Source organism: Notolabrus celidotus, chromosome 16 (assembly GCF_009762535.1).
Source record: "Notolabrus celidotus isolate fNotCel1 chromosome 16, fNotCel1.pri, whole genome shotgun sequence".
NCBI classification, from domain to species: Eukaryota; Metazoa; Chordata; class Actinopteri; order Labriformes; family Labridae; genus Notolabrus; species Notolabrus celidotus.
In genome coordinates, this window is record NC_048287.1 from 13,356,994 (window position 1) to 13,369,481 (window position 12,488).

Consider the following 12,488-nt stretch of genomic DNA (forward strand, 5'->3'; position numbering starts at 1 on the left):
ATACCAGAACTTAACCAGACCCGAACCAGAATCGTACCAGAACCGAACCAGAGCAGAACCTAACCAGAACCGAACCAGAACCGAACCGGAACCGAACCAGAACCGAACTGAACCGAAACAGAATCGAACCAGAACCAGAACCGGACTGAACCGAAACAGAACCATACCAGATCCAAACCAGAACCGAACCAGAACCGAACTGAACCGAAACAGAACCGAACCAGAATCGAACCAGAACTGTACCAGAATCGAACCAGACCCGAACCAGAACCATACCAGAACTGAACCAGAACCGAACCAGAATCGTACCAGAACCATACCAGAACCGAACCAGACCCGAACCAGAACCGTACCAGAACCGAACCAGAGCAGAACCTAACCAGAACTGAACCGAACCAGAACCAAACTCAAGCAAACAGAACCAGAACCAAACTCAAGCAAACAGAACCAGAACCAAACTCGAGCAAACATTAATGTCCGATTTCTCCTCTCAGTGAGTATTTGCTGTGGTCTTTAAGAAGACTCTCTCCTGAAGGAACAGATGAAGCCCCCCCTCCATCACCTGTATCCTATATCCTCACATGTGATTGGCCGTATGGCCGCCATGCTGACCAATCAAAACAAAGTTCTGCTGTGAGCAGAGCGGGGGCTGAGCACTGTGAGAGCTAAGCAGCGAAAGGAAAAAACTGGGAGCCGGCTCTCTCTTGATGCAACCGGCTCTTTTGATTCACTATAAAGCATCGGCTCTCAGAGCCACAGCTTTTGATCATGACACATCACTAATGTGCTTAATCTGTGTTACATTTATGAGGGGGCCTTGGACAATTTTCTCACCTGTAAGGGGTCCCTGGCTCCAAAAAGTTTGAGAACCTCTGCTCTAGCTAGTAGGAGTGCAAACTCCTGATAGTGAAAACAAACGGAACAAAAAGAGCGACATAGCTGCACAGAAACTCCACGTTGTAGACATCACTGATCATAATAGACATCGCCACGCAGGAAGACAGTTTACATTTTTTTTTAAATCTCTGAGAGATCTTCAAATACAGAGTGCGTCTTTACACCGGTGCGATTTTTTCAGAGTTTATGGTAACTCAAATAAAAAACGTGACATTTGCTTTGTTTTATATCGACCACTTAGCAGGATGAATATCATGATTAAGCAGGTATATTTTGAGTTTCAGTTGAATTGAGAAACATTTGTGGCCATTTTTGTCATTCAGTTCCATTTAGGTCATTAAAGCACTGATCCTCTGATTATTATTAATATTTCTTTATTTCAGTAAGGCAGCTTCCTGATTCCTTTGCAGGCCCTTTTGTTTTTTTCTTAGCTCATTTTATATTTTTTGAGAAAAGAGAAAGCTGAGATGAGAGTTGCCCATCATTGTTACTTGGTTGCACTAATAAAGTGAAGTGCTGTACATCTGTGGTTGCATTATTCTATTATCAATTTGCCATAATTTTTAAGTATGAAAGAGATGATTTCATTGATAGCCATAGAATGCATGTCTTTCAATGTTGACTTCCACTGAGAGGAACATATTAGACTATTTAGGAACTGAATTAGGAACTAAATTTAGACTGTCATACCAGCTTGATCATCAATGAAAATGTCCTGGAAATGTCCTGGAAAATGATCTCTGGAAAAGAGTGGGAACCCTGATAAACCCAATCTCAATAAATTATATTGTATACAAATATATGTGAAGATAAATAGATTAAGGCTGTATTCTATATTTATACTTAAAGGCAAACTTTTTTACCTGTGAATTTCATTGCAACTTTCATGCTTCTTTTTTACTGTCACACTTTTTTCATTTCCACGCTATGGCGTTCATTAACCTTTCCATGCTCGCGGGCTTCCCCTGGGAATTCCTTGTTTTATGTCACGATGCTATGAACTATGGGTAATTTTTATCATTACTGTTATCCCTGACCCTTTACCCCTCAAAAGGCTGTGCCTTTTGCCAGGTCGTCACTGTAAATAAGAATTTGTTCTTAATGACCTACCTGGTTAAATAAAGGTAAAAAAAATAAATAATTCCCTTACGCTAAGTCTGCAAAAATGCCCACTTACGGAAAGGGGGCATAAAGGGCTCAAAAAGTCTGGGAGAGATCCCTCCCACACTTGAAGATTTGACAATGGGACAGCCCTAAGCCCTCACGGACTACGCAGGAACGTGAGGGCTTAGGGCCACCCTCAAGTCATTGAGTGCTTGAGGGTGGACATTGAGATTGGGCCATACTGAGACATTTTCCCAAATCAGCACGCTATCCAGGGAGTTTTGGCATACAGGGGAAAACATTCCTCACACTATAATTTGAACTGTGCTTTAATAGTGCAATATTTAAATGGGAAAGAAAAGTCTTACAAAAGTAAGTTCTTCCAAGTAGCCCTGTGGTGTTGAGGGTGGGGCCGCTAGCTTTCAATCTGATGGTTCTGGGTTCAAATCTCACTAAAGGCTTGCAATTGGAGATGAAAATGAAACAGCTTCCTCACAATGTGATAGAGCTGTGCATTTAAACAACTAAAACAAATTGGAGTAACAAAGACAGCTCTGTGGTGTTGTGGATATGACCACTACCTTTCCACTCAAGTATCCTGGGTTCAAACCCCCAACACAGACTGTCCATGGGAGATGGAATTAAAACACTTTCCTCGCACTGTAATAAGAATTGTGCTTTTGAAGTACAACCTCCAAATGGTGGAATGAAGAGACCTACAAAAGTAAGTTCATCCCAGCAGCCCTGTGGTGTTGAGGATGTGCCTGCTACTTTTCAATCTGATGGTTCTGGGCTAAAATCACACTAAGGGTTTCCAATACGAGATGAAAATGAAAGAGCAACACTAGCCATATTCCTTGTTTCTTTAAACTAAGCTAGGTTGCCTGAATTGATCCTTAACTTTGTGGAATAAAAACTGAATAAAAAATAAATCTTCACAGGCATGACTAGGTTTCTGAAAATTGAGAATGTTACCCTGGGAATTTTTTTCAGAAAAATGTGTAACAGCAATTTTCTTTTGCAACCAAACATGACTCATAACACTCATAACACGCACTACTAGAGTAAATGACACTTTCAGGGATTGTAGATATTGGTGTGTAGTTGTTGCCCATTGCAAGAGGGAAATGTTGTTCTAACCCTGAAAGCTGCTAAGCTACTCTGAGGTGCAGTGGATGAAGTATTTAGGTTTAGATTTCTATGGAAAGGACATTTTGAATGTGTTTTTCCACTTAGTAATGCAATAAACTTAACTAGAAGAAGTCATCCATCACATTGTTACTGTCAAAGTAAAATTTGTGTCTCTCAGTCCGGATTGCATCATCCCACCGACGTCATGTGAAGAAGAAAAAAGCAGACATGATGTTCCCCGAAAAGAATTTGTAATTTGTATTGGATACGGTCAAACATGCCAAAACCTGTCTTTTGCAGTTTGATGCAGAAAACAGATGCAGAGGAAGCACACAGCTCCACCTGCATATGCAGATGACATGAATACAATGAATGTAGTACAATATAACTCTCTACCCAGCTTTCTGGTGCCTCTCCAGTTCCGATGACCCTGGCCTCACCCTCCCTGAAAAAGATCATTTATTTTCCGTGCTGACAGTATTTACTTGCAGTGGTGTGTTATTACTGCCGGAAGAACGTGGTGCACTGATCCTAATGTGAACCCATAAACATCTGCAGCACAGAAATCTAGGTCCAGGACTTTACAGGTGAAATATGTGCCACTCCAATGCGGCTAGCCACTAAATAGACATATATCATAGGCCTTGGATCAATGCCCTGTGTCCTATAAGCGAACGGCTGTGGCACTGCACAATCAATTCTTATTCCCTGATGCAACAGTAAGGAGGGTCGACCGGAATCAGCCCCCACCCAATGTTAATACTGAAACAGAATCCAAATCAGCTCATTGGCATTCTATAGCGAGTGGGGATTCAACCTGCGGTAAGAGCATCTGTTGCTGTCATCAGCTGATATAGAGACCACAACGGCTTTGTAATTGCAGTGAACACAATGAGCATTTAGGTAGTGTATGTTATTAAAAAAACGCTGATCTGGAGGATCCATCTTCAGGGGAGGAATTTGAATAGCTGCAGGGAGAAGTCATAATTCAGAGGATTGATCCGTACAGAGCTCAGAAAGACAGACGGACACGGCTACACAGCCCAAGTAGGAGATTAATGAGACACACAATCCACAAAGCCCCTATGGAAAAAGTGTGTTAAATGTATTAAAGCACCATATAGCTACAGTGTGTGTCTGCACCATGTAGCTGGAGTCAGGTCACATTCAATTGAATTACAGTACACATCAGGGTCATGTGACTGGGTTTGTGTAAGCTATGGTTTCACAGGAGGGTGGGGCAGGTTGGATGAGGAGTGTGTACTGTGCATGAAAGGTGTGCGTGTGTTCGTTTCAACTCAAATGTCATCTTTCAAAGCTTTCTGTGGGGGATACTGAACAATCCCCAGGAGGACATGACTCACAAACCATATATTCCACTATTAATCAAGTCAGACTGGTGGAATATTATAATTCCTTCAAAATAAAACTACTGCAAACTTGCATCATAAACATTTCTAATAAAAATGTTCTGTGTCTTGCTCTGTTTGTGTGCAGGCATCCACACTCTCATCACTCATCTTTAATATTGCTTCCATGCTGTTCAGCTCATGCATACATTACACAAACCCAGACAGGCTGACAGTTTGCAGCAGTGGTTAGTGATTCAATCTGATTGTTTGCTTTGCGGAAACAAGGATTCTATAACGCTCATTTTTCTCCATTATATGCATTTAAGAGTCACCGGATGGCAATTGCTTTAACAAGTTTTACCAAAATGAGCGAGCGAGTGCCTTTTCATGAGCGAGTCTCTGTTTGAATCGTTCATTAATCTGCTGAATTATTTATGTATTATCTGCTAGAAAGGGGTGGGTGGGAGGTTACTACTGACAGACTGAGTAGTGGGGGAGATTTATCTTGCACACTGTTGCCAGCAGTGTAAAGGAACTAATATGGCACATAAAAATGCTCTATTACAATCAAAGTTTCTGCATTTAAAATAATACCAAGGTGAAATATTGCTATAAAATAGCATGAAATGAGTAAAGTACCCCTAATTGTGCCGTTTCTATTTAAAGTTACACATAAAATTATACTACTATATATTTATGCACAATTTCTTGGAAAGCCAATTTGATCCCAACTTGGAATCCTTCACACACACACACACACACACACAAACACACACACACACACACACACACACACACATACACACACATACACTAAGGCACACCTCCTCCCAATATCACAAACACCCTGTCAGCTGAAAATATGCCCCAGTCAGCAGCAGAGCAGGAGCCCCTATAGCAGCAGAATAGCTTATTGCTGTCTCTTTGCCACTGTATTCATCTTCTTGTGGTCCCAGCAAGTGCTCAACATCTAATGAATACGTACTGAATGCCTCACTCGCTCAATGTCATACAAATAGTCCCTTTATGTTTAGTGGATGCCTACAAACTGCTGTGGACCGATGGGCCTGTTGAGTTGTTAAAAAGTTGTGTCTGATTGGAAGGGAAAATAGAGGAAAATGCATCAAGAGGAAGAAGAAGTCATAACCTGAGGGGATACAAATAATTCTTATTTTCAGACTAGTGTTTGGTTATTTACACTTGTTCAGTATCTGTTTATGCTTTTAAAATCTTTGATGACGTGTTTTATTGTAATCTGACACCCCCTCCTGTCTCGTAGGTGCAATTACAACTTTTCAAAATGCAGGTCTGCTCATAGGATTACATAATTCTCCGGATGAAGATTCTAGTGAGGAGTTTTTTTTTTTTTTCAAAGGTTCTATAAATAACTGATAGCAGAGAACTGTTTCAAACCAGTGAAAGTGACGTTTGTATTTATTTTTGGTAGAATAAACACGATTTCTAATCCCATAATCATGCTACAGTGAGAAATGTTGCTCATCAGCTGATTATTTACTTTCAGAATCTTGAAGAAAAGGAAAAGGTAAAAATGATTCACAGAAATCTTTCCTGAAAGATATTCAATCATCTCAAAAATAGAACTTAATATGATACAACTCTACATGTATGTTGTTTGTATTGAGCAGATACACTTAAAGCATAATCTGCTTAAACACAAAAATCTTCACCATCACCAAAAAGAGTTTTCCCTCATTTCTTTAAGAGGAGTATAAAAACTTGGTTTAGAGGCAGCACTGTTCAGAAGTATCAAAGTTTGCAGTGCATAAATTATCTTTTTATTTTCAAGAGTGTTAGCATCAAACCACCAACATGTTTGCTGGAGGAGGCTTTAAAGGAATCTGGCCCAGAGTGAACCTCTTCGCTTTGTATTGATTCAGTTCTTCTGGAGTCAGTTCACTTTCTTGTGAAAACACAGTGCCCGATGCCGTGCCTGCAGACCCGCCTCCTGCTGCCGGTGCAGCGGGCTGACCAAAACCGCTGCTGCCTCCCGCTGATGCTGCAGGTGCTCCAGCCCCAAAACAGCTCCCGAATCCTCCCCCTGTGCTGGCTGTTGAGGAGAAACTGAACCCAGAGGCGGAGCCAAATCCTGTAGTAGCTGTGGGCGCACTTGTAGGTTGAGAGGAGAAGGAGAAGGATGAAGCTGAGAGAGCAGAGGGCGCAGTGGAGGTGGAACCAAACCCAGAGGGAGGCTGTGTAGGAGCAGCTATGGCGGTGCCAAAACCTGTGGTGGAAGATGATGGTGGTGCTGCAGGGGAACCGAATCCACTACTGGGTGCAGCGAAGCTGAAGGTGCTGGCCTGGGCTGGTGCTGCAGACCCAAAACCTACATGGTCACAAAGATTTAGAATCAAAACAAGAACCACAGCCAGAAAGAACCATCTGATCAGCATATTAAGAAAGGATGAAAAAATATTGATTTATAAAACCCTCTAGTTGCTGACGTCACAGCAGTCAGCATCTGGTATCTGTAAAAACATCCTATGTGTAGAAGAATAATCTGCTCCAGCTCTGTATTTATAGGATAAAGGGATCCTTTTAATATGCTTGCAGGGTGATTATGTGAAACTCACACATCACTGCTGTTTCAAACAGCACAGCCTAAGCAATATGCCTGAACACACTATGTTTACAGATTAACAGGCCCATAGCCACACTCTGGTGCCATTATATTTGCTACAAATAAAACCTAAAGGGCACCAGGTTAAAAAAAAAAAAAGATAGAGCCCTTTAGGTTTTACAGAAGAGCAGAACTTAATCTTACCTTTGCTTTCAAAGCCAGATGAAGACGACCCAAATCCAGCTGCTGTCCCTGAATTAAAGCCACCTGAGGGTGCCTGAGATGCTGGGTTATTTAACTCTGTAAGCTGCAAACCAGAAAATACAAAAAAAACTGTGAAATGTGCACATGTTTATAAAAGGCTCTTCTTAAAAATAATAAAATTAAATGGGAGAACTTTAATAGTCTGTGTGTTTGTGTCTCACCAAAGCTGCCCGTGTGGCTGGATTCATAAGTTTGAGCTCCTGGACTCTGCTCCTCCACTGGTTGAGCAACTGACTGACGCCGCTGAGCTGAACACATGAAACAGGAGTTTATCAGACTCGGAGGTATTTTGAACTACCTGTTCATCATCTTTACATGCACACACTTTATGATCAAACACAAAGACAACCACTCATCTAAATTACTCTTAAACCAAATCTCCCAACATCAGATCATCTCACGTCTAGCCTCTAAGTTTGCCATAGACAAACCAACGGTGGGCTCCTGTGTAGTTATTCATACACTCTTTTAAAGCACTTTCCTTCTGCATTTTGTGTCTGGTTCTCTCCTGTTTCCATTACAAACACTTTTAGGTGTTTTTGTTATCTAATTCTTATTCAGTATGTGGCTTTTTTTTATTCGTGAGAACTATTTATAGGCTTAAAAAAGAAAAGGAAAAGAAAGAGGCCAAGTCTGAATGGGATACAGAGAATTTTTCTATCAAACAGAAAAAAACATCTAAAGTTGCAAACACATTTATGGAGAATACGTGAATTGGAAAAACAGCCAAACAATCAAAACACCTCTTCAATAACATCTTAATATTGTTAAATTTGTGTTTTACTTCCCTTCGTTATTAAAATATGATAAGTTAAGCTTGATTGATCCCCACATGGTGGATTTACATCTAAAAAAAAGGGACAAGTAAATAGGGTCATCAAGTGATAAGGATGCAAAACAATATGATGGTAAAAAAAAAAGAATTAAAAACAGTCTTCAGAAGTTCATAGAAAAGGCAACCTCTTTATTTTTTGTTGGCCTAATGACAAATATCAGGGTTCTGATTCAGGACACACTGTCTGTAAGCATTAAAAAGACTTACATAGCCCTGCAGATCTCCTGAAGCTCTAGTGGAGTAAAACTCCAACCTGAGCTCTTCAGGAGAGAGATCAGTAAATCCTGTGGAGAACAAATAACAAATATTATTCATGTGTGCTGCAAATACATTATTTTAAACCAGTCTCATCACTTCAAAAACCACAAGATATTATGTACTTAAATGTGCAGACTACACAAACCAGATAAAGGTGCTTTGGAGTCGCTGTAACAAGAGAAGACATACTGCCCCGAGCTCTCCCAAATATCCATGTCCATCTGAATGATCTCCCTGTGGGACAGACATCACCATGAATAAACTGCTTTAAACATCAGTCCTGTAAAAGAAACAATAACAAGCGACTCACAGTTTTTTATCATTGTCTTCTTCCCCGCCCACCACTTGCTGTCCTCCACCTCCTCTTCCTCCCCTGTCGAACGTGCTCGGTGTACCAAGTGATGAAAATCTGTTCTGATTCTGATTGGAAAAGCTGAATTCTGAGGCCTTCACATTATCTCTTCTCCCTCCTCCTCCTCCTCCTCCTCCTCCTCCTCCTCCTCCTCCTCCTCCTCCTCCTCCTCCTCCGCCCCAATCATCGCTTCCTCTTGAGGAGAAGGATGAAGGCTGGATATAGCCTCCTTTTTGCTGGGAAGGATTCACCCAAACTCTGTTTCCAAATCCTAAAACAAAGAAACACACAGGCATGAGTGAATGAGTTCCTCAATTTTAAACCCTAAAATGAATTCAGTCAGGACTACTTTAGTCAAAGAGAATGATATTTTCACACATATTAGACAGTATGGTTCTGTTCTAATAGACCCCTGCCCTTCCTTTTTTTGAGTATCTGTACTTTACTTGAGTATTACTTTGGGGGGGGTACTTATTACTTTTACTCCTCTACATTCAGAAGACAATTATTGTACTTTTTACTCCACTACATTTCTATCCATACTCTAGTTACTCACTACTTTTGCTTTCAAGTCAACTCATGAATTTCTTTCACTTTTCTGAAATCTGATCCCTAAGAAAGTAAAATGTGTAGTGTAGTTTGTCTCAGTGGTTCAGCCGTACTTGTAAATTGGTGTCTCCACGGTTGAATTTGGAGCACACACAGAGCAAATTTCCCTCAGATCAGGCAGTTCATTTAGAGGTGGTAATGATGGCTAAAATTCTCTACCTGGGCGCCCATGTCCATATCTTCAGCCCGTGTTAGAGGTTTTTGAAATGAAGAATGATACGTATCGTTTGAAATGTTCTCCTTGTTTCCCACTCTCCCCAAACAAACAAAAATTCACTGTCCAACCTGAGAAAGCGTGTTGAGCTAAGGACTTTAACTCAAGTAATAGTTTTACAGAGCAACTTTCACTTGTCTTGGAGAGATATTTGACCAGGAGGATCTATACTTTGACTTCAGTAATGAAGACGTGTACTTTGTCCACCACTAACTAAACGCCACAACAGTACAAGGAGAAAGTAAACAAACGAACAGTATGTTAGAGACTAAAGGGACAGACTGAAGGGACGTATGGCTTTATTTAATTATCCTGCTCATTACCTCCTCCTCCTCCTCCTCCTCCTCCCCTCGGCTGCTGTGGAGCAGAAGAGCGGTTGTAGTTATTGTTGTTGTATCCTCCACCTCCACCTCCTCTTCCTCCTCCACCACCTCCTCCTCCTCCTCCTCGGCTTCCTCCTGTCGGGTGGTCGTTCCAACATTGGTCACCGTAACGACACCGGCCCTGGAGGAAGAAGTTACACACTGGCATTTTCACACGATGTTGTTGGTATGAAATGCAATGTCTCTTTGGGCTCCAAACGATCAGTCACACCAGCGTATGTGTTCATGCGACCATCCAACAGACGAACAGGCACAAGCCGGCGTCGCAGAAGATTTACGTCATTTGGTCACTCGCTGGTTGCACAACAGCGACCTCGCGTGATGGCTACGTTAACTTTCAGGAACCATAATTATTAATATATATATATTTTTTTTTTTTATTGAAGATTTTACATAATTACAAACTCTTAATGAGGATGGTAAACACAGATTACAATCAATTACAGTGCAATTAACAAAAACGGAATCATGTAAGGAAAACAAAACAAACTATTTTAAAACATCAAATAAGGTGCCCCAGGGCCATGTGAGTGAGTCAGGCATCCAAAAACAATATAAAGCAGAGCAGAGGCACAAAAAGAGGCAACCAAAGTTCAGCGTAGCAAATAGCTGATTGGTCTGTCCGTATATAGAAAACAGTTTGGGAGAAGGGGACGTCTCATTTCAAATTTCTTTACATGTTTGGCTGTTATAATAGTGGGAAAAGATAAGAAAATATATAGGCTATACATATAATAAACATATACACACATAGACACATACCTATATATACACATGTATACATATATACATATTTCAAATTAAAATAAAAAAATATGAGCAATGTCTGAACATATTTTGCTTGCAATTTTTCTTGTCAGTAGTTTTTTCAGGGTTGCAAAAAATAACTTGAAATCCTTAATTAAAACCAGGAAAGTAGGGCTTATAATTTCTCCACTTTGCACAGTGGATATGGTATTTACCCAGTAATAAAATAATATTAATAATATTTGAAACTGAAATAGCCAAATCAAACCATAATGATTATGCAGGCTACACTTGCCTTTCTGCATGTAAAGCCAGTTTCCCCTCCATTGAGCTCAGTATTCCTACATTAGGATTTTTTAATCAGATTATGAACTATGGAATGTATCGAAAGGTAAACTTTCCTCAAAGGGAAATAAAATATTCAGAAAACGGTATAACTTAGGTAGCTTTTTTAAGTTAGCCTAATTGAGAGTTTTGCTGCCTTCCCACACAGGTGTAGCATTTATTCCAGCTGGTTACATTTCTTCAAAAAAGACTTGTTATCTTCCACAATGTCCACACTAGCCCCTTGGATGGAAGTAGGGGTCACTGGTGCCTTGCCACCAGGGAGTGTAGATTTTTAATGTGATGGCTCACATACTGTATCTCCTGTTTTTAACCTCATGATGTAAACTTTATAGCATAAAACTACAGGTAGCAGGCCTAACGTCAACACCACAGGGCTGCTTGGATGAACTTACTTTTGTAGGTCTTTTCATTCCACCATTTGGATGTTGTACTCCAAAAGAACATTTCTTATTACAGTGTGAGGAAAGTGTTTTAATTCCATCTCCCATGGGCAGAATGAAAAGGCAGTGGTCATATCCACAACACCACAGAGCTGCCTGGCAGTGATTGCCTTTTAGGTCATTTTATTCCACCACTTTGTAGTTGTTTAAAAGCACAGTGAAGCATCTGCACATCACGGGCTGTCAGGATATGACAACAGCTCAACCACTTTGTGAGGAAACAGTTTACTTTTCATCTCACATTGGAAGTCCTTAGTGGGTTTTGAGCCCAGAACCATCAGACTGAAAGGTAGCAGGCCTCTCCTCAACACCACAGGGCTGCTTGGATGAAGTTTCTTTACTGGGTCTTTTCATTCTGGGATTTTGATTTGTGCTTCTGAAGCATGGTTCAATCTATAGTGTGAGGAAAGTTTTTCCCTGCTGGGATTTTAACCCAGGACCCTTGAGTTGAAAGGCAGCACGTCTGTCCACTTTTCCCCTGCTTGTCTCTTTAGGTTTTCATGTATATCTTAATGGTACTTCAAATGCACAGCTCGTCTCCTTAGTGATGAAAACATTTCATGTTTACCACATAATAGGTCTCTTTCTAGGATTTGAACCCTTTACTATATCATGCCTTACACCACCTTACACCATGCAGTACCAACCACCCCACCACTGTCCTGCCTGGCAGTGCTTATCTAACTGAGAGTAAGGTGTTTTCATATAAACATTTCATCGGGATACTTTAAATGCACGTTAGACAGTAAAAATGCTCCTCACACAAAAAGCCTCAGTCCAGGATGTGAACCAAGAATTATTTTGTTGAAGATCGTCTGTACTTACCACCGCACAACTGGCATGCCTGTAATGATCAGAGTTCTTTCCCTAGACTAATCAGAAAGAATACCACCCTGTTACTGTTCCTAAAGTCGTCAAATTACATGTTTTCAAAGTCCACAGTTTGAACAAACGTGACTTTCCATGTTGAATTAAT

The 12,488-nt window shown here is 40.7% G+C and overlaps 1 protein-coding gene across 2 annotated transcripts; it reads right to left on the reverse strand.

Annotated features, from left to right (window-relative positions):
* Positions 1 to 5,889: 5,889 nt before the first annotated feature.
* Positions 5,890 to 10,272, reverse strand: nup42 (nucleoporin 42). 2 transcript variants are annotated; one of them, XM_034705543.1, is made up of 7 exons: positions 9,918 to 10,272; positions 8,730 to 9,042; positions 8,565 to 8,653; positions 8,369 to 8,445; positions 7,488 to 7,574; positions 7,267 to 7,369; positions 5,890 to 6,828 (listed from the first exon to the last, which is right to left on the reverse strand). In XM_034705543.1, the coding sequence occupies exons 1-7, from the start codon at positions 10,123 to 10,125 to the stop codon at positions 6,302 to 6,304; spliced, it is 1,404 nt and encodes a 467-aa protein (XP_034561434.1). In that variant the 5' UTR covers positions 10,126 to 10,272; the 3' UTR covers positions 5,890 to 6,301. The 2 variants fall into 2 exon arrangements, with proteins under 2 accessions (XP_034561434.1, XP_034561435.1); XM_034705544.1 differs by having other exon boundaries at positions 10,026 to 10,269.
* Between the last annotated feature and the right edge of the window lie 2,216 nt (positions 10,273 to 12,488).